The sequence below is a fragment of the Notolabrus celidotus genome, chromosome 7 (genome assembly GCF_009762535.1).
Source record: "Notolabrus celidotus isolate fNotCel1 chromosome 7, fNotCel1.pri, whole genome shotgun sequence".
In the NCBI taxonomy this organism is placed as follows: Eukaryota; Metazoa; Chordata; class Actinopteri; order Labriformes; family Labridae; genus Notolabrus; species Notolabrus celidotus.
Genome location: NC_048278.1, coordinates 13,409,907 through 13,435,249, shown reverse-complemented (window position 1 = coordinate 13,435,249; position 25,343 = coordinate 13,409,907). Strand labels below are relative to the sequence as shown.

At 40.7% G+C, this 25,343-nt stretch overlaps 2 protein-coding genes across 12 annotated transcripts; one reads left to right on the top strand and one right to left on the bottom strand.

Moving 5' to 3' along the window:
* Nucleotides 1–232: 232 nt before the first annotated feature.
* Nucleotides 233–9,601, top strand: LOC117816456 (short coiled-coil protein A). 8 transcript variants are annotated; one of them, XM_034688738.1, is made up of 5 exons: nt 238–464; nt 5,873–5,944; nt 6,047–6,127; nt 7,537–7,718; nt 8,937–9,601. In XM_034688738.1, the coding sequence occupies exons 1-4, from the start codon at nt 311–313 to the stop codon at nt 7,677–7,679; spliced, it is 450 nt and encodes a 149-aa protein (XP_034544629.1). In that variant the 5' UTR covers nt 238–310; the 3' UTR covers nt 7,680–7,718; nt 8,937–9,601. The 8 variants fall into 8 exon arrangements, 7 of the variants coding, with proteins under 7 accessions (XP_034544628.1, XP_034544629.1, XP_034544630.1 ...); XM_034688741.1 differs by lacking the exon at nt 238–464 and adding exons at nt 4,622–4,771; nt 5,450–5,522 and having other exon boundaries at nt 7,537–9,601; XR_004631957.1 differs by lacking the exon at nt 238–464 and adding an exon at nt 4,623–4,771 and having other exon boundaries at nt 6,050–6,127.
* Nucleotides 9,602–10,988: 1,387 nt separating this feature from the next.
* Nucleotides 10,989–23,975, bottom strand: clgn (calmegin). Of its 4 annotated transcripts, none has more exons than XM_034688733.1 (15): nt 23,712–23,975; nt 21,573–21,847; nt 19,859–19,932; nt 19,603–19,661; nt 17,993–18,134; nt 17,322–17,403; nt 16,967–17,159; nt 16,609–16,798; nt 16,358–16,471; nt 16,088–16,244; nt 14,844–15,059; nt 14,588–14,704; nt 14,345–14,492; nt 14,018–14,226; nt 10,989–12,084 (listed from the first exon to the last, which is right to left on the bottom strand). In XM_034688733.1, the coding sequence occupies exons 2-15, from the start codon at nt 21,843–21,845 to the stop codon at nt 12,007–12,009; spliced, it is 2,052 nt and encodes a 683-aa protein (XP_034544624.1). In that variant the 5' UTR covers nt 21,846–21,847; nt 23,712–23,975; the 3' UTR covers nt 10,989–12,006. The 4 variants fall into 4 exon arrangements, with proteins under 4 accessions (XP_034544624.1, XP_034544626.1, XP_034544625.1 ...); XM_034688735.1 differs by having other exon boundaries at nt 14,018–14,220; nt 23,712–23,974; XM_034688734.1 differs by having other exon boundaries at nt 10,989–12,081; nt 23,712–23,973.
* Nucleotides 23,976–25,343: the final 1,368 nt, after the last annotated feature.

The window sequence follows — 25,343 nt, the reverse complement described above, 5'->3', positions numbered from 1 at the left end:
TAATGTGTGACCGAGTAAGTGAGTGTATGCTGTCTTTATGGCTCCCTTTCACGTGAGCACACTGGAACTTTGACCCTATAGATAGGTTTCCTGCTTTGCTGGCCTGTCTCATGTTTTGGTCCACTGGTCTCCCAGGCGACCAATTCCCCTGACAGGTCTGTAACCTGAGCCACCAGTCAGGTAGGGCAGGTAACCGTGACGATGTGAGGGCTTAAGGCGGCAGGTGTGTGTGCGTGGAGGCTGGGCCAACAGACAAGAAGACAGGAGGAGAGACAAAACGAGAGCAAACTTTGAACAGAGAAAATGACAAATGCTGGAAAGTTCTGACACCAATGAAAGACTGCGGGAGGTAAAAACGAGGAAGGGAAGAAAACTGGGTGAAGTAATGGAGTCTGAAGTCATGGAGGCTGAAGTAGACGAAGAGGACGGGACATTTACAAACATTTCCTTAGCAGATGACACAGGTAAGACCATAAAGGTCTCTTTTTCAGTTAGTCCCTTTCTCACCTTTACTTGTTATGGGCTCCATACAAACATCAGTTTCTTGTTACTTGCAGCTGTACAGCCAACCTGTTACTTGTTCACTTTTGTTCTATTTCATGTTTAAATGTCTATTTGTGTGTATGTGTTCAAGTTGGCACCTCTTGGCCAGGTCATGTTTGTAAATGAGAACTGGTTCTTAAACATTTTTTACCTGGTAAAATAAAGGTAAAATAAAAAATAAAATAAAAAACCTTAGTATTATTCAAACATCCTTTTTGAAACAGTTAATCTTTTCCTTTCTAACTCCCGTCATAGATTTCAGTTTTACGTCTCCAGTGTTGACTTAGAGACACTGCCAAAGACAACCTCCCTCCCCTGTAAATGTATCATGGCCTCAGGTGTAAACAGACCATTTCTCTCTTCTGCCATAACATATATATTTATATTTAATCAAACTTCTCATTTGGTTTCTGTGTTAAATAACAGTGCACATGACAGACGGTTAGAGCACTTGTTATAGGTATGTGATTGAACAAAGGGCTACAAGGAGAACAAATATAGCTTGTAAAACCAGAGTGGTTAAGTTTGTGTGTTGTGTCGTGACAGGGCTGAGGTGTGGCTCTAAAAGCTGCATTGCTTTGTTTTTGGTATTGCATTTTGACTTTCGTCAAGGCACACACAGGAATAGTCCTGTAACTGAATTTGGATTGAAGGAAAAGACCTTTAAATGCTGAGAACTTGGGCCACTGGATGACACTTTCCTTTCCCAGGATAAATCCTAAATTATGACCATATGAATGAATAGGATCAATCTGCATATGAAGCCTACGTTCAATTTAATATGTTAATACAGGCTGCAAGAACACCAAACAAACTGACACACAGTATAGGCTACTAACTTTAACATCAGCCAGAAACCTCTCAATGCAAGATGGACAGAGAGCTGCACAAAGGCAAAAACACACATAAAGGTCTGATGCAACAGCACTGGTCAGGTTTCCCTGCCAACTGCTGCTCTGAGTCTCAGTCTCTGAGAATGACTGGGCAATTCGGCATCTGTTAGCACTGCAGCAAGTTTGTTGAGTTGTGACTCCGTTATTACAGGCAGTGGTCTGTATGTACTTCCCCTGAGGCGAGCAGCCTGTCTGCTGGGCCAGCATGTCGATGTGACGGACGGTTGACAACACTGGACTGTGACTGGACGGTTCACGGCAGAGGGAAGTGACGGATCAGGAAGTGAGTCAGAAGAGATGGACGTAGGTGGCAGGATTTTTTGAAGAGTCGAATGTAGTGAGGGAAAATGAATGCAAAAAGAATCAAAATGGTAAATTGGATGATGGTGATTGTGGCAGGAGAAGAAGCGTAGAGGAGAAGAGGAGGGAGGATTACAAGGTCATAGTTAAACTTGTGCAGGAGGGCGCTGCTTGGTGCATCTGGAAAGATACAGCTGACTAAATCTATCACTAGGGAATTCAGTTGAGAAATGGTTCACTGTTAGATATTTGCAAGAATGGAGGACAATAAGTACAGGCAGTCAGCATGAATAAAATTCACTGCAAGAATGTTCAATGTTCTCTCTAAGTGAGAAGAAGCTGGTAATAAGGGTTATTATGGGAATCCCCAGGGGTCTCATGCAAACCAAGACTTGGGGGGACTTTTTTTGTGATAAAATAATCCAAATGATTTTGTTATGAGTTATTTACATAATAGGGAAATGCTCTTATGGTTAAACCAAAATACGATTTTAATACCATTACCATTATACTATTATTTCATGAAGTTTTTAAGAATATTAATCTATATCTCTACTGCTTGTTCTTACTTTTTTAAAGTAATTTACCTGGGTCCTTTCCCCATCAGTTAAATCATGTTTATTTTTTGAAACTTAGTGTTATATCACTAAAAGTAAACCACCTCTTACGTTATCAGCCTATGGGCTTTCTGCTATTTATTTAAAGAAGGAAGATACTTTCCAGTGTCTAAACCTGCAATTGTCAGGTAGAGTTTATTGTGTTGCTAACCATCCCCTGTGATATTAGGCTAGTAAGAATTGTCAGCCCTTTTACTGTCATAAGATTCACGCAGCTCTTTACTCTCCTTATGATCATACACAGGGCGCTACGTCATTTAGTGAGAACGACTTGAATAAGGGACGAATACAATCTTTAACCAGTGCATACATTTAACTCATAATATTTCATTTTAGAACCTTTTTTATTTCTATTTTTTTACAAAAACGAGTTGAAGCTTTGGAGCATCAAACACTGAAGACACAGTGCTACACTCACACCTGTCGCTTGCGTGTCTGTCATTGAGATCTGTGTCTGTGTTTACCTGCTGCACAGAGACGATCACGTGCAGTCTTTTGGATGAAACCAACTACAGAGAGAGGGGTGGATGCTTTTTTGACGTTGGATATAAGGCACAAGTAAAAGACTTGCTTTGACTTGAAATACTATTGTTGATCGGAGGATTTTATATGAAATCATTGTATTAATATTAAATGAAGGGCATTTGAAAATAAATGTAAAAAGTAAAACAAATCTGGTGAGGCACGTACCCCATTTGCTTGAATGGGCATGACGCGCCTGGGAATCCCTGAAATTGTAACAGAGGGTGATATCGAAATAAATGTAAAAAATGTAAATACAAGGGAAGTTGAACGTCTGAAAACAAGTGACAAAGCATGAAATGTCGCAGTATGTCGCTTCTGATTACATCCGATGATTAATTACAGCCTGGAAAAAATCTTTATCTGATTATATGTTACTATGAGGCCATATTCTCCATTCACGCCGCCACCAATCCATAGAATAGAATGTACTTTATTAATCCCTGAAGGGAAATCCAGGTGTCTGGCAGATACAATTATAAAAATCACATAAAACAAGTAATTCAAGTGTCTGTCAGCTCATCTCCCATTGGCTAGAGTTATGAAGCCTAATGGCTGCAGGAATGAATGATTTCCTGTATCTCTCAGTCCTGTAGCGCAGAGAGATGAGCCGTCCACTTCCGCTGTTTCTCTGGTCCACAAAGAAGTTGTCAAGTGGATGATCTGTGTAATTTAGAATGGCCTCTAGCTCCTTCTGTGTGCATCTCTCCACCACAGCCCCCAGTGAGTCCAACCTGGTTCCAATCACAGTGCCAGCTCTTTTCACTAGTTTAGGCGTTTTTTGACTGCAGGAACTTTACCCTGGAACTAGGGACTTTACTCCTGAGCTACGTGCGTTTCGACCGGAGGAACCAGGGTTTAAATTTAGTTCAGAGTAATCCCCCCTGAAAAGCCCCTGCTTGGGGGTTAGTACTTTTCAAAGGTCCTGGGACTTTCAGCTGAACGTAACGGTGTTTGTGGAGTTTACACAGTTGTTGAAACCCAGAGGGAGTTCCTGGGAATGCATACTAGTTTAGTTTTGTATTAAGATCTCAAAATATTATTCAATATCTTTTTTTCTCTCCATACCTCACTTGCCTGATTTGCACAATCTACCCGGGACTTCAGCTCGCGGTCGAAACCTAGACAACAATGGGGGCACAGGAACCTTTTAGTTCCGGGGAAAGTAGTTCTGGGGGCTAAAAGACCCTGTAACTCTTGGTCGAAATGCACCTTTAGTCGCCTCGCATCCTTGTGTGTTATACTATCCCAGCAGACTGCAGCATAAAGTAACACACTTGCTACTACAGACTAATCAAACATATGCAGGATCTTTCTGCAGATTTCTAAGGACCTGAGCCTCCTTAAGAAAAAGAGGCGACTCTGCCCCTTCTTGTAGAAGACCAAGAATAATGTAGAAGTTCATTCATTCAAGAAGAAACAAGGAAAAGCACCATGGCTCTTATGTGGAATGGGGATTATTGGGGAAATTATATAGTGGGATTGTTACATTTTTAAATGACACTGGTTAAGTGGAAAAAAAAAAAATCTCTTTATATTTTTATTACTGCCAAATCTCCTGTTCGACACAGTCCAGTGAGTGTGGGTAATGCACCTCGAAGAAGAAGAAGAAGAAGAAGAAGAAGAAGAAGAAGAAGAAGAAGAAGAAGAAGAAGAAGAAGAAGAAGAAGAAGAAGAAGAAGAAGAAGAAGAAGAAGAAGAAGAAGAAGAAGAAGAAGAAGAAGAAGAAGAAGAAGAAGAATAGCTCCCTCTGTCGGTGGTTGCGGTTGACATACAGTGACGTCATGGTGACGTTGGTGGGTGAAGCAACCAGACATCCTTTCTAACATCAGCACAGAGGCTCTGCTCTGTTTACAGTGTAACTCCGCTAAACGGAGGAGACATTTCTTGCTTTAGGTGAGTTTAAACGCACAGACACGCTTACCTAGGTAATGTAAGTTACCGATATCTGAGTGAAGCTAAATCTCAACCTGTTATTAATCTGAAGCTAAAGCTAGCTGGCAGCAGCAGTTAGCTTGCAGCCGATAGCAACAATCTGGACGATGCCCGTCAGCACTATATTACACGTATTGTCCAGAAAGCCTCTTTAAACCCAAGCAGAAGAAGAGGAATGCGTTTAGGATGATGCGGAGAGACACTTAAATTGCATTTTCTGTTGGAACTGTTCGCTTATGTTGCAGCTACGTTGGTGTAGCTAGCTAAATACGTAGCATAGTTCTCTATGTAGCTGACGTACAAGCGTGTATTATCGGACACTGCTAATGTCAGCGTTTTATGCAGATGCAGAATAGATACTTACATACTTATAGGGTTGACTCAGTGCTGATATCTAATTCTGCTAATCTAATAATACCACTGCTCTGATAGGGTGATTGTATGTGCTGGCTTGACGCACAGAGCTGCTTCACTTGCTCGTCCATTTGTCGCTTTAATGTCAAAACGTAAAATGGTGAAAACAGACGGAAACAGTAACTCAAAGATGAATTCCCAGATCTTTCGAAGTGTTTGACTCCCGAATAAGCCATTTCAAATATAGTTATTCAGACAACAGGCTGCTTTTCCTTTTCATCTTAGGGTAAAGCTGGGTGCGGTACCTGCTCCTACCAAGCTGTCCTCATCCTCAGCAGGCAGGGAGAACTAATCAGAGGTCTGTTTACGAAGAAGTGAACCCGTCACTTAAAGGCTTAACAACGCTAACTCAAAGTCATCTGGGTTTTGGAAATACAGCACAAATCAGTGATACTTCAGTCGTCTTCAGCTGACACAGGATGTTCACTTTAGGGGCTGCTTACTAAGCTACCTCAAAGCATCCATGTAATTGAAGTGATGTTGTTCTATGTCAGCAAAGTCTACCAGCATGATCGTCTTTAATGTATTGTGAGCTCCTAATGAGTGTCCCATATAAAACTCATAATGTTTTTTTTCAAAGTAACATTCTGTTATGACTGGTCTGACTACGTAATGGAGCTCATCGTGTCTCTTCCTCCTCTTCCACAGTGGACGGTGGATCTGCAGCCCTGTACACTAAACAAGAGAAGGAGCTTTTCATCATGAACTGCGACATAGTTGGTATGTCTGCTCTCATGCATCAGTGTGTAACTATGTCTGTGGGTGCACTGCAAAATAATAGTTGTGATAGTGTGTAAATAACTATGTTTGTGTCTGTTTAAGAAGACATGGAGAACCAGGTGGAGATGGAGGAGAAGACAAGGCTAATAAATCAAGTTTTGGAACTTCAACACACACTTGAAGGTAAGTTAGGGCTTGAGACACACCCCAACAGGTGCAAAGGTGTGTGGGCCTGTTCATTACTGCTAACAGGTTTTATTGATTATTATTGTTGTTAACTCCTGGGATGCTATGGTTGAGGAACTCCTCTTAAACATAGATCGACGTACAATATCTGTCCCAGAAGAGTTTGATCTTTAACATTAGGTCTAGGGATGCACCGAAAATTTTTCGGCAGATACATTTATCACCAAAACAACACGGCCAAAACAGAATGTTGTGATGATGCAAGCAAAAACCACCACCAGTACACGCTTGTCTGGATAAAGGCCCACATGTCTGCATCCGTTATTCTTTTAATTACAGCACTGAAGCATCTTCTAAGCAAAGAGGTTGAGACGGACCACAGAGTGAAAACAATGAAAAGTTCACTCTTAAGAGTCTGTCAGCACACGTTTCACTGACATCTATTCGGATTCTCTGCACTTCATCCCGACTGTACTTGATCCACATTATAAAGATCATTTCTTGGATGTGGGAATAAAGCAGCGCGTATTAGAAATGATCCAGGCCAAGATGGATGCAGAGAGCCCGCTTGCCTGGATTTTACTGAGGTTAGTACACAGTAGGGAGTTTTGGTTTCGGCTAAGAATTTTCATTTCAGTGCATCCCTAGTTAGGTCCTGTGTATTCATCTTGTCAGTCTATTGCCTCCTTATGCTGTAGCTGTGAGGATAAGTGAAATATGGCTCCTTCTACTCTTTCTTCTTCTACCACGGCTATACATCCAAGGCAGACACTTTCAGTTTAGAATTGTTACTGTTGCTGTCCAGCCAAGTATTGATGATGTGCCTAAATACTGCAAATCATTAGCAATACATTTTTCTTCCTCTTAAACAAACCAGATTGAAAACTCTCCAAGCATTCTCCTTGATTTTTCCTCAGCATTTTGCAGTCATGTATTTTACACTCTTGTGAGAGAACACCTGAAGCTTTTCTCTGTGCTTCAGTCCTTTACTAATCAACAATAACTCTACCTCTGTTATCATTTTTCTGTCTTGATCATTTACAAACACCAATAGCACAAGTAGGGGTTTGCCCAGCTGATTGCTCGTTTTTTCTAGCTTGAGTTTGGCATCTGTAGTATAAAAATAAGAATAACAATAGAGTCCTTTCTAACTAGAAATAGTGCTTGAAAAATGTTTTGCAAAGGGGCTGACATTGTGGACACTACAGAGATTATCTAGCTGGATGACATTAAATAGAAATAATGGTATGTTTACATTCACTGTGTCTCCTCTAATTACACAAAAGTCCCCTTCTTTTAACTTCAAAAAGGCAACAAGACCTCAAAATATTTGAGTTTGACGTCATTAGCAAGACAATTCAACAAGGATAAGACAGATCTTAAGTTTCTCTTTCTTAACCTTTCAGATCTGTCAGCGCGAGTCGACGCAGTAAAGGAGGAAAACCTGAAGCTTAAGTCAGAGAACCAGGTCTTGGGTCAGTACATCGAGAACCTCATGTCGGCCTCCAGCGTCTTCCAGACCACCGACACCAAGGGCAAACGGAAGTGAGGTTCCCTCTGTGACGTCCTCCGCCTGCGACTGAAAGCGGTAAATCTACCATGAAGACGAAGAGAGTGTTTAGTGTTGCCCACAGACCTGGGCACCACAGCTCCCTTATCTAAGTCAAAACTAACTATTTGATAATAACTACAAGCTGACCCTTCTACCTACCATGCAGGCTCAGAAATCAATGCATTTAATGTTAGTTTGGCCCAGGTCTGTTTTGCAGCAGCTACCCTCCACGATTAGGACGAGGTAGACATCACCCCTCAATCACTATCACAAAAACCCAACTGGTGTGTGAAGTGGTTGAGGGTCATTTGTACCTCAAGTTTCTTCTAATGGTCCATCTTAAAGTAGTTTCTGTAGAATAATCCCTCACCCTGTTTAACCTGCTTGGTTTTCTCTTTGGTGGCAAGTTGTCCCAGCCTTCTGACAGTGTTCCTGTGTCAAACTGACCTGTTAGGGCCTAAACTACCCTGGAACTATAACAAATGTTTGTACACAAACCTTAATTTCAACTGTGTTTTATGTTATTTATTTAAAAAAAAAAATTTTCTACGTCAGCTGGATCTGAGTGCTTTGGCAGGTCTGGGATGTCATCGTGTCTGTGTAGCCTGGCTGTACTCCTCCATTTAGAAAAGCTAACAGACTGAACAGTATTACTAAAAACGCTAAAGGTATTAAGATCACGTTTGCTAAAAAAAAGAAGATACATCACCGTAATGGAGATGTTTGACAGTGTTGTATGTCTCGTGAAATGTCATCAGATCAATTATCAGTAAACTGAAGAAAGTGTAAAGATACTGTAATAGAAATGCTGAAATGTGAAATAAAAGAAATAATCAGGTAGAGGTTGGCAGCAATCAAACCAGATAACATTAAAAAATTAGCTCAACCAGTATGCCTGATGAAACCACGTCAATCTGAAGAGACTGGTTCTGTTAACATACGATTATCCTGTCAAGCCTTAATGATGTTGTGCACTCTTAATTAGATAGTTTACCTCTAGTTTAAATAAACACTATTCTCAAAAAGTAAAGGAATATATTTATTTCGATTGCACATCTGGTCTTCTTTAAAGATTTCTCATTACCTGTTGCAGATAAAGTCTTCACAGCAGGCATGGATTGCTTTCAGCATCCATGATCGTTAAGAAGTGTTGTAAGTGCTGCTAGTGTAAGCAAAAGCATAGAGAAACTAAAAGCTGTGTTATTAGCACACACAAGTTTTGGTCTTAGCTAACATTAATTTGTTTTTTTAAAGTGACAATGGCACCATGTGCTATGTGACCCCCTCTCTGATTCTTCGATGACTGAATACTGAGGCCCAAACTGAACTGCAAGAGGACAAAGGGAATGTAGGGTCATAAACTCTGCGACAAACCCGGCATGCAAGACACATAAAGAAGTAAAGAGGCCTTGAGTGCTATTGATCCACTCAGCCAGGCCTGGAATCCATCACCTGATGGAGGATGGGTCTGACCGGAAACTGGGCTTGATGTTGTCTGTGTGCAGCAAAATGGGAGTGTGTCCTCTTACAATGCTGCTGCCTCAGATAAAAACAGGACTGAGGATGGAAGTACAACATGAAAAAAACAATGTGGTCTAATAAAGTTTATTTTCCCTTTAAATTGAAGATTCCTGTTCAATGTGTGTTGAAAGTAGTGAATCCTGTGTGAACATCATGTGGCTGTGGTGCTGCCAGAAAAGGAGGAACTGGATGTATTATGAGGCTACAAACTCTGTATATGCTGTAATTTATTGAGGTAATTTTAATATTTTTAACAGTTGTATAATAGTTTCATTTGTTTCTTCCTGGCATGCTGAATATGCCCCATCTACACACACCCTGGTACCAATTGTTCTGTGTGTAGACACACTTAACCTTTGCCTATAAACATTTTTGTTTTAATAAAACCCTAAAAGCACTCCTGTCTCTTAGTGTTCTGTCACCAACACTACCTGTCAGAGAACAGAAGTAGAAGTAAAAGAAGCCCCAACACGGTTGAGGCAGATGTCTGTCTTAACATGAGTCTGGTTCTGCTCGAGGTTTCTGCCTGTTAAAAGGAAGTTCTTCCTTGCCAATGTAATTTGCTAGTTGCTGCAAAGTGCTCTGCTCATGGATTAACAAGGAAAAGGAAAATAATACACATGCATAACCCCACTTTTTAAAACTCTGCACTGGTTACTTATTTCTTTTAGAACTGCTTTTAAAGTTATTTTACTTGTTTTTAAATCTCTTAACAGTTTTGCTCATCCATACATCACTGATCTCCTCTCATTTTATGTTGCACCACGATCACTGAGGTCCACGAATGCTTCCCTTTGAAAAGTTTTTATGCACCAAAACAGTGGAACTCTGCCTCTGGACATTAACACGGCAAGCTCTCTGGGTGTTTTTAAAAGTTAACTTACCTTTTTAATCTGGCTTTTAACTTGGAGTAATTTCATTTTAGCCCTGGACTGCATTATTATTTTTATGTCCATTTTTTAGCATAATTTTTTATTTTATTTTATTTTTTTCTATCTTCTTCTTTTTTAAGTTTTTATTTTTCTAGTATTTATTTTATTTTATTTTAATTGATTTTTGTTTCCAAGTCTTTCATATCACATTCCTCCATCTTGTTTTAGTCTTGTATAATTTTATCTGTTGCTGTTGTTTTCTATCTCTGTTCGTTTGTGAGCACTTTGGGCTTTGATTATATGAAAGGTGCTATACAAATAAAAATGAGTTGAGTTGAGATTAGGATGAGATAGGACTGCATCATGCCTGTGAGATAGGACTGGATCTCATCCTGTCTTGATTGTTGGGTCTGTGTTAATAACATGTATGGAGCAGCAGACCTGCTATGTTTGTAAAGTGTCTTGAGATAACATTGGTGGTGATTTCGCTCTATTTAAATAACGATTGATTGGTTGATTGATTGAAATGAGTGTTATTAAATCAGACTTTATACATTTTTTGTATTAAATAGTTTTATTTTTAATAGCAATGTACAATTTGCAAACAAATGTAAACAGGGATATCTGCCATCATCTGGCAAAATCAAGAACTACAAAAGCTTGAGACAATAATATAAAAACAAATAAATTAGCGTCAATAACTCTCCCAGGCAACAGTCCACAATCCTGAACTGTATTGATCTAGATACTTATTATTTATATAGAGAAAGCACTGCTATGTACGGGCTGAATGGTACCTGTCACCAGGTTTCATGTGCAGCTGTTTGCTAAAGAAATCTCAATGTCTCATTGACATCTGATGGCCAAGGCTTTTAAAATGACCTGTTTTAGCTGCAAGCACTTCCAATGTCAGTATTTTGATCATGAACTTTACTCCGGTAAAGCAATTCAAACAGACAGGCTCAGAATCAAAACATCAGTGGTATTTCATATTTCACTCAAAAACACTGCATTTTTAAATCTGTAACTGGCATAAAATGAAACAAAAACATTACAATAAATATGTTTATCAGTGCTAACTCTCAATTTTAAAACTGCTATAACTTAGTAAAAGACAAAGAAGTAACTGGTGCTCTTTACAAACTACCTAAAATCTAAACAGATGATCAATTTCTTTAAAGAGGTAACATTTTAAACCTAAACTGAGGTGATTCATCAGCTGAAATGTCCCGCATGATCTCAAACAGCTGTTCTTCACACCTTCCCTTCACCTTCTCCAACAAACGAAAACAACTCAGAACAAGGAAGGAACTTTGTTGAACTGTCCTTGAACATGTTCTCAAACAAAGGACATGAGAATAAAGTTGTACGTCAGAGATGTGGCCCCTAAGATGCACTGTAAACTGGTATGAACGACTAGAGGCAACAGCAGGGCAGCTGCTGCCCTCACTCTCAGAGGACACACTCTGAGATCTGTGGTGATATTTTTTCAGAGGGAAGACTGACAGCATAGAGAAGGAAAACAGGAACCGAGGTGCAGGAGGGAGGGCTTCTTAAGCAGGCATTTTGACAAGGATGGCATTGAGAGGAGAAGAGGGGTAAAAGACTAGAAGCTTAAGACAGACAGGGGAAACAGCAAAATGCACAAAATCTCAATAGAATTTATCTGATAGTTCAACAAGCAGACAAGATGAGAGAAGGGGTATGATAGGACGTGGTTTGGGTGACTGCAGACCTGCGACGGGTGTAGCCAAAGGGATGGAGAGGATTTGGATGGGGCAGCTGGGGAGACTGCAGGCTACCAGGTGGTTTTGGAGGAAATTCATGCTGCTTCACACACCAGGGGCAGCAGCAGTCGAGAGGGCCCTTTCATCCAACCTCCTCCGTACCAGGGGAGCAAGGAGACTGTAGGCGAGGGGGGGTTCACCTCTTCAGTCTTTCCGTACTCTCCTTTTTCTCACGGATTGTTTGTGGCTCTCCTCTGCTACGTCTCCTACCTCCTTCGGCTGCTTGATGGAATTATAATTTAAAAAGAAGCAAGGAAGGTTATCACATGGATGAGACATTGGGAATCAATCTAGACATATGCAAGGCTTTTTAGAAATACAGAGCAAACAATAAGTATCCCTGAAGGTAAAAGCACTGAAGCTGAAACCTGAACCCTTCTGTTGAGACTACAGGAAGCAGTCTAAATAGAAGATAGGAGGGAATGAGATTGTCTGTCTGCGCGCCACAAGGCTTACCATCACTGTGGGGATATAATGAAGAAATAAACTGATACTTCACATTTATGATGTGCTTTATACAATACAACCATACAAAAGTCAAAAGTGTAACTTTACATGCATTCTAACAGATTTGTTTGTTTTATTGATTTCAAATGTTCATGGTCTTGCTGTGTTAAAATCACCAACAATGACACACACGGATACTCTCAAAAATAAAAGTCATATATCAGTTTAAGTGTGCTTAATGCATCAGTGTATTTCAGGTTCTACATACTTTTTAAAGCAAGAACTACATTTGAAAATACTCAGACCTCTAAGATCTAAGTGTCCTCTTTGGCAACACCCCTGACCATTAGTGGTAACTGTAGGTGTTTCATGACCACATGCATCAAAACAATGTTATAATTAATGCTTTTCACTGTTTCATTTGGAAGTCAAAACATCTTCTCTTATTTTTTGTTAGTTTTTGAAATCTTTTAATATTTTTGCATTCATTTTTCATCGTTTGTTTGATCAAGTTTACTAACAATTCAGCTGAGAACATCAAAATAAAAAATAACTGGAATAATTGCCTGATAAGAATAAAAAAACTTCCTGTGATCGTCACGATGAAAAGAGACCAATCCGATCCAACCCATTGGGAAAAGTAACACAAAAAGATGGGTTGGTGTACGCTGTTTGTTATTCAGGTTAGTATCCATGTAAACACCTGATCTTATTGCTTTTCCCTGGTTGAGGCGGAATTATTCTTACTGCATGTGTCTGCCCCACAAATTGGGTTTACAATGTTAACATGTTAATGGCTCACCGCCAAATGCATCTGCTGTTGCCGTAGTCACTAAAGCTGTTGAGAGCAGGAGATATGTAGCTGTACTTGTGATTACCTCTTTATGTTGTTTGTCATAATGTCAAAACACTCATCAGATTAATGCTTTATACTCATACTACTGTCACAAGTGGAAGAATAATAAAGTGGTTTAAGATGTACAAAGAAGGAAATACATGGAATTAAAACTTGTTCCTCTGGGGGAAAATAAAAACACATTTTAACTACTGCACCATTCACATTGCTGCAAGATTGGTGTATGTTTGAAGCCCTACGATGGTGGACGCCATATTGGATTATGCTGACTCATCTCAAAGGTTTGTAAAAGGCTCCTCTCCTACAACTTACTATCCACTGATGTCAGAGTTGACTGGAAGTTTGAAGTGGAGTTGAAACTAACTTGTGGGAAGCTGCTGCAAAATGTCAAGAAACTCAACTTCTGCATGTGCCACTGTCATACGATCCAATGTTTTGTTAAGGACTTACTCTTTCAAAGCATGTTTGTCACAAATTTATCCCAACTGTACACCAAATGCGCAAATATATTTGTAACTCTCCCTTTATATCATCCAAGCAGATAGATGATTAAAACTTCACCTCTTGTTTAGTGCTTGTAAATAAATAAATGAGCTCCATTTCTAAAGCTGCTTTTTGCAACAGGTTGTAATCATGTACATTTAAATATGTACATGTGCATCTTTATCAGATCATTTTTATTTTGCTTCCAAGCAAACAGTGGAGATATAATCTCATCAAAATGATTTGAGGAAATATTACAATAAATTGCAATAAATCTGCAAAATGTTGTTATGCCTGCATAATGACAATAAAGAAACTTGAATCTTGAAATCTTGACTATCAATAATAAAAATTACTAATGAGACCAACCTCTTCCTCTAATGTCCTCTCAGGAGCTTTGCTTTCCTCTTCTCCGTTCTCCACCTCTTGTTCCTCAGCATCCACCTCTAGATTGTCACCTCCTGCATCGGCTTCCTCTTCTTCTTCCTCTTCTTCTTCTTCTTCTTCCTCCTCCTCCTCCTCCTCCTCATCTTCATCTTCCTCCTCCTCATCTTCTTCTTCCTCGACTTCTTCTGTTGCTTTCAAAGTAGGGAGAAGGAAAGTGAAGGTGATCAGTAAAGAAACATGACTGAAACAATGCAGCAGTACAATAGTCAAATAGCAGCGTGTGTGTGATGTCCAGCTTGACGATCTAACCTGCAGCTGCTGCTCCCTCTGTTGCCTCGCCTGCTTTGTCTTCCTCGTTTGCAGCAACCTCCTCTTGTTCTTCATCTTCCTCTTCCTCTTCTTCTACTCTAGCACGGGGTGGATCCATTTTCTTGTACATGAATTCATCTTCTGATTTCTGGGACACAAAAAGGACAATCATCAGCTTCAGATAGCTTTCTGGTGTGCTTCTCTGGGATCATACAGTAAATGAGCCTTTAAGGTGCACATTACCTTTGGCCAGCAGAAGAGCACACCCAATCCTACAGGCAGGCCAACTGTCAGAATGTAGATCACCCAGAGCCATGGTCGCTCCTCTGCTGCCAACATCAGCTGGGCAAAAATCCCAGGCTGTAAGAAAAAAAGGATTACAAGTTATGAGCAACTGTGTGTTCACATCCCCCTGGCAAACACAGACATGTATGTGGTTAGTAGTACGTTTACAGCGACAACAATGTTTCTGTTGTGAAGCATAAAGCGTCACACTGACCTCGTTAGCGCTAGCCACCAGTTTCTTCAGCCCCCAGCTGTCAGAGGCCCAGCGGTCGGCCACCTCCTTGTCAGATGTGATAATAAAGTTGTCAAAGTAGATATCAGAGGTCATTGACCACAGCTCCAAGCCAAGAGCCTTGAATGGTGTCATCCTGAACGGCTGCAGGTCCTCAAAGTAATCCGGGTTATTGATCTTACCAGGCTTCCAGACTCCCTTGAGAGAAACAATCAGAAGAAGAGTTCATCATGTGGGTTTACACAGAGAAAAGGGTCAGAGGTGCTGAATGTGATACATAGTGTTAAGTGTCATTTGGCCGAGTGCTCTTGTGTGTGCTCTTTTCAGGTTGTGCTTCAATATTGTTTTCCAGAGAACCAACAACATTTAATTCGTACATCCTCCAATCCAAGTCTGAGGACACTGCCTCCAGTGGTTCCTGAGATACCCTGAGTGGGACTTGAATAATCGCCAAAAAGGGTTTGTCAGGAGAAATATTCACAAATAACCTGACCCCTTGAGTAATAAAGACCAGCACTTATTTGCACGTCATTTCTCTCTGAAAGACATAAATTAAGAATTGTGACATCAGTACTTTTAGAGGGGGATTAGAGTAGTTGACTTTTGACCAATAAATCTTAATTTAACCCTATTTAGCCCTAACAGGGCTGCACAATTAACCAAATACTAATTTTAGCCTTCTGACAATCAAATAAACATGATTGTCAGAGATATGATGCTTGCTTTGTCTGCAGCTTTTAAAAATAAGAACTCCTTAAACTGACAGTCACTCTCCCATGAGCGGATCGAGAGGTTGTGGCTCACAGACTGCCGGCTTGGCTATTCTCAGGGGTCCCCTTACAGACAGGATTTCGGATCCTAAACATTGATCATGTTTAATATTTACAGTTTCAAATCTAGGTGGCCCTGGTAGATTCTTTAACAGATTGCCATGTAGTGTGTACCCTAATTAAAATGAACAACTAAATGTGGTTTATAATCATGATCTCAATATCAGATAAAATAACCGTGCAGGGACAAATCCTTGGGTACAACATTGAAGGTCAACTTGAACACTTAAAGCCTTCATCCAAGGAGGTATAAGAAAAAAACAAATAAATAAAAAAACTGGGACAGTAAGCAGAAGAGTAGTCGGATTCAGTTAGCAGTGTGTTGTGTCTGACCCATGCGGTAAAGTTAAGCACCTTCAGCCTCATAGCACCTGGCTTCGTTAAAATAACAGTTACCTGATAGTTAGAATTGTCCACCAGAGGGGCTTTCCACTTGCCCTTGTACTGAGGGTTGTTGATCATAGGACGCTTCCACTCTCCACACCCGGGAGCCGTTTCACAGGCTTGGTTAGGAATCTGTGGGGCTTCCCACTCACCATCCATCTCTTCATCCCTGCACACAGAGAAGAGATTTAAAGGCCTAGTAGTTTTTTTTCTTTAAAAATACTGTACAATAACTCAAAGGCTGGTTGTCTGTTTGTTTTGGAGTTAAATGTGTTCATTTACCAGTCCTCTGGTTTCTCAGCATTAGGGTCGGGGACAAACTCTGGTTCGTCATCCAGCCAGCCCTCCGGCTTCAGTGCGTCAGGGTCGTCAATCTTTGCTGGAGCTTCTTCATCCCTGAGGCACAAACACACAAACACAAGTCCATGTTTGTTTTTTGTTATTATTAATAAGGTCACTGAGGCCCTAACATTTAAACATGTCCAATCTGCAAACAAATCTGCACTGTCCACTAGGATGGGGGATGTAGTCACCAGTCATCTGGCTTGACTGCCTCAGGGTCTGGAATCTTTGCCCTCTCGTCCCAGTCATCTGGCTTGGAGTCACTGGGATCATCTATTTCTTTTGGAGGGTTGACTGGAGGCACCACGTCATGCAGCATGCTGCCGCGGCTCACACTGGACTGGTCGATGAACATCTCATAGCTGTTGTCTGGGTTGAGAACTGACAACAACAAACATGATAGATGTCCATGTGAGCAAAAAGAGAAATCCACTCTTCAGAAAAAGCACAGGAATGTATGTAGAGAAATGTAGTATAGAGTTCTTAGGCTTCAGTATGGTACGTGAGGCATTTTAGACACTTCAAAGCTAATACATATTCTTTCCAGACCCAGAGTATAGAGGTGAGTCTTTTTGTCAGTGTAGAACTTCTTGAGGTCTACGTCAGCCCTCTTTGCATGCTTCTCCTCCAGGTCTTTGTTCAGGGGGTTCTGATGGCGGAAGATGAAGTGCAGCTTGTAATCCTCGCCGCACTTGTCCGGTCCAAACATGATGGTATATGGTGTACGGTCGTGGAATTGCTCCTTCAATGCATAGAAAATTAGAGTTTAAGTTGAATGGTAAATATGCTTTGTTTTTAAGTTTAAATCCAAATTGTTCTCACTTAATGTGCAGGACACAAATACAATGTTACTGTGCATGTCTAAACTATAGACATAAGGTAGAATAAAAACAAGAATACCAACCAGAGTGAGATCATCAGTGTCTGAAAGGAGTTTGATATATGCTCCACCACAGTCGATTCCCTCCTGGAAATTCACCTCATACCTGGAACCAGAGCAACAGCACATGTCGTGTGCTTAGTTTACATGAAAAGAACAACGGCTCTTGGGTGACTTGATTATTTATATAGTCAACACAAAAATGCCAATTTTCAAAAGGCAGTGCTAATTCATACCAGGCGACGCTACCAACATGAATTTGAGTTATTTCAGTGAGTGATCACAAACTTGAACAAGAAACTTGAATGAAACCATGTCATACAAGTCCATCAACTTAGAGCAGTCCTGAGATTGCATCACAAAAAGTCCATCAGACCTCTATGAGAAGTTCTTCTTTTAAAATCAGACATGAGTGAGCATGATTTATTTTCATTATGATATGGTAATCCAAGCATCCTTTCAATTAAAGAACTGAATCTGATTATTGAGAGATGATAAATACTGCTGACTGAGCCAGATTGGAGCAATCATGTGACTTGCTCCAGGAGTCGAATGAATAGCTTTGACTAAACCCAGGTAGTCATTTGCTATTTGAAAATCCTGGCATCACCGTGAATCTGATCTGACCAAGCTCAATGATGAGGTCATAAAAGGATCACTGGTGTGTGTGTGTATGAGTGTAGGTCTGTACTCACTGCAGGACCAAAGGATCATCCTCAAAGACGAAGGGTTTGTTCAACATGGTCGAAATTGCATGGTGTTTTGCTCGGGACTTCAGAACAAGGCCGAGGTCTCCTGGAACTTTGTTTTCCTTCAGCTGTTCCACAGCCCACTTCCCTTCAGAGGAAAGGAGTGGAAAAGAAATTTAACAGTTATTTTCATTCATATTAATGACTCTTAATGCAATTGGTTATGAGATTATTTGTCTATAACAGCTTCACTTTTAGGGTGTTGGGTTACACAGTCTCTGCTTGAGACACCATTAGTTTATTCAACAGAATATAAACACTGTTTCAGAGTCCCGAGCTGAGACATCCATCCATCCATCCATCCATCCAGTGGGTAGAGTAGGTCGTTTATCAATCAGAAGGTTGGCTGTTCGATCCCAGCTCCTGCAGTCACATGCTGAAGTGTCCTTGGGTAAGACACTGAACCCCAAATTGCTCCCACTGTTGTTCAGTGGTGTGTGAATGTGTATGAATGAGATTAGCTGAGACTGATGGTCCCTACCATATAGCAGTATCAGCAGTATCTACCATCAGTGAGCGAATGGGTGAATGTGACAAGTAATGTAAAAGCACTTTGAGTGGTCAAAAAGACTAAAAAAGCGCTATATAAGTACAAATCCATTTACCATTTACCGCTTAACCAGGGTGGGGTTGCAGAGGTAGCAGTCAAAGCAAATTCTATCAGGCATCCCCCTCCCTTGCAACGTTGTCCAGCTCCTCCAGACCAGGTGGGATAGTCACTGCAGAAAGCTCTGGGTCTACCCCGGGCCTCCTCCTAGTTGGATGTACCCAGTACAACTCCAAAGGGAGGCTTCAAGGAGGCATTCTTATCAAATGCGCAAACCCCCTCAACTGTGCATTCCTGTCAATTGTTGTAAGCTGCTGTAACAAAAGAATGTCCCCCAATGGGGATCAATAGAAGTATAATATCTTATCTTATCTGACTACTTTTTGGCTCTACTGCAAGCTCTCTCCAGATGTCCAGGCTCCTGACCTTCCTCCAAAGGTCGAGCCAGCCGACCTTTGAGGAAACTAATTCAGGGTGACCTTATTCTTTCGGTCAGAAGCCACAGCTCATGACCTAAGGTGAGGGTTGGAACGTAGATCGACTGGTAAATCGAAAGCTTTGCCTTCCAGCTCAACTCACCATGACGAATATTTACAATTTAAGACCCACAGCTGTAAATTGTCTTATTTGCTCTGAAAGGAGGTGGAAATATGGATACCTCATCGTACTTAATACAATGACCTATTCATTTAATTTTAATATTTTTTGCTATTTTTGGCACTTGAACGCATCATCTTTTTTATATTCCTTAGCCTTTTTTAACATTAATGATATTTTTTAACTTCTTTTTTATTCCTTAGCTTTGATTGTTTTAACATATATTTAATTGCAATAAGTGTATCTTTACAGCCTAGTCCACATTTGTTTTTCTATACACACCATGTTGTGTCATTTTCTCTCTCTTTTTGAGCTGCTTTGTAAATCCCTTTGAACTGCACTTGATTTGTATGACAGGTGCTATACAACAGAAGCTTAACTGATTGTGATAGAATGGAATAAAAAAACATACCATCATATTTGGCAACCTCATCATCTGCATCTCCCTTAACCGTCTTTGAAAGCTGCCATCTGTGGAGATCAGAATCACAGGACTCTTTAGCTTTACAAAGAAACAATGAACACACTAACATTGAAGAACCAGTGATGTGTAAGGTTCCCTGGTCACTCAGTACCAGCAAAGGCTCATGTGTCCCAGCATGCATTAAACATTCATGCTGTAACACACTGTTTTTAGCTGAGCTTGGTGGCATGTAGTTAGTCTATACCTGTCCAATGATCCATCATCAAACGTCTCTGCCATGTAGACTTCTCCAGTTGGAACAGGGGTCTTGTATGTTACCTAGGGTACAAAAACAGAGTTACAAGCTGATACAGTCTACCTGACATTTTCCTAATTGTTTGTTTGCTTGCATCCCCCACCAGCTGCTACAAAGTGACAGACACTCTTTCTGGGGTTCATGTCAACAAAGTGAAAATACCAAGTGGCAAACGCCGGTCTCAAAATATGAAGCACATGTGGAAGTGTTATAAACTGCAGCTCATCGAGCATCCGCTTGAGGCTGGCGGCAGAAACACTGGAAACCACATACACACCAATTCAAAAAAGACGATCTTTGCAGCATTAATAAACATTTTCACAGCCTGGTTCAAAAAATGGTTTAGGTCCAAGTAGCTAATTTCTCTATTGGCCCACACTGCATGGGGGTGAATTTTTTTCTAACGGGACAGTTCAGAAGATATTAAGATTATGAGTTTTTGCCCATTTAAGGACATGACTGACTTGACTGACAGGCGGGAACACTAAAGCTGTTCGCTAGGAGGCTCAAAGCCCGCCTCTTTACCTCACACTAGTTCGACAGCAGTTTGGTTGAGCTCAGCATTTCCAATAAGGCTTCCGCCGACGGTTGGCTTCAAAAAAGCAGTCAGGAACAGACGACTAACGTCACAGATACTATGTCCATTATTTATACAGTCTATAATAAAAACATGCTTTTACAAATACTCATACACCATTTACCACACCCCAACCCCAAAATCTATTACTAACACCACTAAACAGAACACGTACAAACAATGATTTAAAATCAATTCCACATGCAACCATTTCTTGACCTTTGGGTTTAAGCCACTCGTTGAATTACAGAAGTTAATAAATTTGAACAGAATATATTGGCTCTCTGCAATGGCTGTGCCCATGTAAAGGTGTGTGGTGTCTATCAGGGAAAAGCTGCAACTGAAAAAAAGACCACTGAATATTAAATAGAGGGAGTACATAAACATAAACCCAATAATGTGGAACTCTGTAAATTCAAATGGCTGATCGCAGTAGGACAACTGCAAATATGGAACAACCTGAGACCAATAAATCCAAGAAGAAGAAACAAACAGCATCCTATGGTTCCCTTTGTACCCATTTATAAATCATAGACTGTATAAAATATGGGCGTAGTATCTGTGACATCACCCATCTGTTTCTGAAGCGCTGTTTTGAGGCCAATCGTTGGTGGCAGCCATATTGCTGCTGTCGAGCGATTGTGACGTTAAGAGGCGGGCTTTGAGCCTTGTAACCAACAACAACAGTTTTCCCACCTGTCAATCAAGTCAGCTGTGCCTCTCATTGGAAGACTCGTAATCTCAATATCTTCGAAATTGCCAGGTTAGAAAAAAATTCATCCCTCCATACAGTGTGTGCCGATTGAGAAATGAGCTATCCAGACTACACTCGTTTTTTGTACCAGGCTGTAAACATGTTTATTTCTGCTGTAAAGATCGTCTTTTTTGAATGGGTGTGTATGGGGTTTCTGGTATTTCCAGATCCAGCTTCAAGCAGCTTCCGAATTGGACTCATAATTTAGGCCGGAGGTTGACGCTTGATTTGAATGTTATATTTTGGATAGTCAAAATGTCTTGTGTCAGCAGTCTCAACAGATTAATTTTCTGAGTAACAGATATGTGTGGCCTCATTGACCTGTGACTGACCTGGAAGGAGACATTTCCATCTGTTCCATCATTCTCTTTCAGAATGTCCTCGCTGTCTGTCGTGTCAAAGTTGTCATCATCCATCACTGTGGCCTCTTCTTCTTCTTCTTCTTCCTCTTCCCCCATCAGAACATCTAACTCCTCCTCGTCCAAGCCTATATCGTCATCAACATCAAAGAGATCGGTCTCCAACTGACTCTCCTGGGCAGCCAAAGCTGCCAGAGCCAGAGAGAACAGGAGCAGCAGCCTCATCCAGCCCCGGTCCAACTTCATCTCTATAGGGTACAAACAGAGAGAGAGAGAGAGTGTGTGGTGACAGCAGAAGGGGCAAAAGAGGGTTAAATAAGGGTGTCAGAGATGAGTGTGGTGTGAGGAGGGTGTGGTGTGGGAGAGTGGGGGAGGAGGGGAGAGGCAGGTGGGCATGAGGTAAATGTTATTTGTGGAGAGCAGCTGGATGTTTGCGTGGGGGTCATTCATATAAATAGCAAACACAAGTGCATAAAAAGATGGAGGAATGAGAGCGTGAGAGAGGAATATCAAGAGAGATTGAGGTCACATCATTGCACAGTGCTTACTAATGTGTTCTCATATCACAACCTTCTCACATAGTTTTCACACGGCTCCTTTAAGTCTGCCCCTCCTTTGCTGTTATGCATTCTAACCAGCTATATAACAAAGACAGACTTCCTCTACGCCAATACCAGAAGTATCTGTGAAATGAACCTGTAACATGCAACTATCTGTTGTATTAGCAGTCATTTCTTTGATACCCCTTCCAGTCCTAATTTAAAGTGACAAAGCTTTCCAATACAATCCTTCGCTGAGCTCTCATCTTCCCTTCAAACCTTGAAAAGGCTCAGCTGCACAATGGTACAATCCAGAGATATATTACACCAAACAACAGCTTTATTGACATTCTATTGATTGAGCCACACCTGCTCACTTCAGTTGTGAGTAGCAACATTAGGAAAGCATCACAGCAGAGAGCCCAGTGGCACACTTTCCCTAATTCCAAATTAACTTTACCTCCCACACTGCTGCTGTTCTATTTCCTAAGGTGAGAGCACAGAGGGATCAGAAACATTCTGATCAGCATAAGGGAGAGGGAAGCACTGTTAGAGGCTATCTTACCTTGAAGCATCAATATGTTACTTGGTTATTTTCATGTCAGATGTAAATGCAAACAAAGCAACTCTTTGGAATAATTATTGGGCACAGCTCAATAAATTGATAGTGATAACGTAGTTAAAAATGTGTAGGCCTAAATGTTAAATAAATCAAAAGATGGTTGCTGTAGCTAAAAAAAAGATTATCTCTGAAAAAAAGGAAGATTATAAAATGTTAAACAAAACCAGCACAGTATCTGGTGCTTCCCACTGCAAATTCGAAACACTATTTTTGTACACAAGTGTTGGGGTAACGTCCCTCACCAGCCACAGAGCACACAACCTCCTCGGCTTCATATCAATGTGACACACCAGCTTGTGAACGAGTGGAACAAAAATCTGTTGTTAAAAATTCACTGTACGGGACTGTGGAGCTGACATGGCTGCTATAACCCAAACTCTCATAAATGAATGGTCCTGGCTGCAGCACCTGCTCCGCTAGCTAACAAGCCGGTGTTCCGCTTTGTAGAGTGACCATGTCAACCGGCGACTTTCAGCCGGACGCATCCGTAGTTGTTGTAGTAAAAACAGCAATTAAAAACGCATAACTATAGTATATACTTTAGCATTTTCTTAAAAAAACAAAGTAGCAGGCATTCGCGACAACTATTTTGTATCAACAGCCGTTGTAACAACCACAACCAATGACGCATTCGGCTAACAGTCGCCAGATAGCAGGGTCGCTCGTTGAACCACAACACTGCTAGCTGTACAGCGCGCTAATCATTAACGGCAAACCTTAGCATAACAAAAGATGAACTCGCACACCAATGTTCTTTTTCTAGGAGCATACAAATGAAACGCGATCTGGCATTAAGTTCACAGTCGTCAGAATATCATTTCAAACCAAACTGTGGTCAAAAATATTTGTATGGACCACAGAAATAAATGGATAACAGGGGTTAGCTTGCTAAATTAGCAGTGATGTCGCACAGGCAGGGATGGGGGAATGAATGAGCGCAGGCATACAAACCTTGTGCCTTCTTGTAATTGCAGAAAAAAATGTCTTCCACTGAAACTGCTTCTCGGCCTTGAAACAAATAAAACGTGGAAGTATCTTTTCAGTTTGGCCCACTGAGTGTAGAAAACAAGGCCAAACGGGGACGGTAGGGAGTCCTCGACGTTGGTCTGAAGACGCTTGAGCGTTGATGATGACAGCTTGGCTAGCTTGGATAACGGTTCTGCGCGGTTCATGAGCGCGAGCGAGTCCATGCTAGAGATGTGACGTTCGCGAACGAGTCGGTCTTTTGAACGGCTCTTTTAAGCAAACGATGAGAACCGATTCGCAGCTGCGAGCCGTTCATTTGGGAGCCGTTTTTATATGCAGATTGCCCACGCTGCCGTCCACGAGTCTTTTGTACACACTTCTTGTCGACACTTTTTTATTGTTTACATTGTTTTGATGTGGATTCGAGTCAAGGAGCTGAGCTCCTGTTTGTAAAGTCGTTCGGGTGTAGAAATACCAGGTGGGGTAGTACAATTTAGCATTCAAATTTTTAAAATGTCCCAATTTTTGTTGTATATATATTTTTTATATACATATATATTTATTCTTATTTATTATTTTTAAATTTTTTTCTGTATTGTTAAAAGTTCTTGTGTGGAAAATTTTACAGTCAGTTGTTTTGCATGGAAGTTATCTGTAGCCTGCGTAGTTTTTATAGTGCCACTAAGTTTTTCAGGTGAGGGAAAATTTTAAATAGTGATCTTTCTGTTGAAACATGGGGATATGGCACCATCTTATCGAATGTTTACAATGCCAAATTAAATTATAATCAATATTTCAGAATAATTCCCACCAAACTCTATTGGTGGGATGTGTAAGTTTGAATCCTTCTGATCCAAATCTTATCTTATAACTGCTACCAGTGATTGTTTCCTTGATAAAAACGAGTTACCCCTGGTTGACTTCTAAAAAAACAAATAAATATAACAGTGAGCCAAAGAGCCAGTCTTTTGAACGGCTCTTTGAAAGGAACTTCTTCTCAAGATCCGGTTCCCTTCAAAGAGCCATGAATCCCATTTCTAGTCAATACTGAGCATGCGCATTTTAAATGAACTGTGTGCGTGAATGAGGCCTTCACGTACCACCGACGGTTTTAAACAGTCTATGTTGAATGTTCTATGGTTGAAACCGAAACCTATGGTTGAAACATATAACTGGATGGGAGCAGAGATGGTGCTGTGAATTATTATATGTTTTCCATTATCTCATCAATGTCCCTTTTCTTTTCCACACATCACGAAACAACTGGTATCTACAACAACAGCAGAATAGAACTCAAAATGCTCATTTAGCTTCAAGACGCTTCCTTTACTTCTAGTCGTCCGATTTTCGTGCTTTTTTATTACATTAGAAATACACGGAGGTGTAACAGGAGCATGGAATATTAAACAATATTTGCAGAAATAGATTTAAAAATCGGCATACTGAAAACGGACCATAAAACTTTCCATCACTTGACCTTTTTTTTTTCATGAGCCCCAGAGGACTGTAAAAATACAGCCCTTTGACAACTGACAAAGCTAAGTTATTTGTTCTGTCAACAATTTAACGTGTTATATGCGGTTATATGCTTTCATACGCCATAGCTCTGGATCTCTA

Bases quoted from the DNA above. Each gene is read 5' to 3' on its own strand.
- clgn (XM_034688733.1), bottom strand. From the start codon at position 21,845: ATGAAGTTGGACCGGGGCTGGATGAGGCTGCTGCTCCTGTTCTCTCTG. The intron at 17,404-17,992 runs GTGAGTACAGAC...CTCTGGTTCCAG, and splicing joins GATGATCCTTTGGTCCTGCA to GTATGAGGTGAATTTCCAGG. The intron at 15,060-16,087 runs GTAACTGTTATT...GTTTCTCTCAAG, and splicing joins TGGACAATTCTAACTATCAG to GGAGTCTGGAAGCCTGGTAA.
- LOC117816456 (XM_034688737.1), top strand. From the start codon at position 311: ATGCTGGAAAGTTCTGACACCAATGAAAGACTGCGGGAGGTAAAAACG. The intron at 5,945-6,046 runs GTATGTCTGCTC...TGTCTGTTTAAG, and splicing joins CATGAACTGCGACATAGTTG to AAGACATGGAGAACCAGGTG. The intron at 6,128-7,536 runs GTAAGTTAGGGC...TTAACCTTTCAG, and splicing joins ACTTCAACACACACTTGAAG to ATCTGTCAGCGCGAGTCGAC.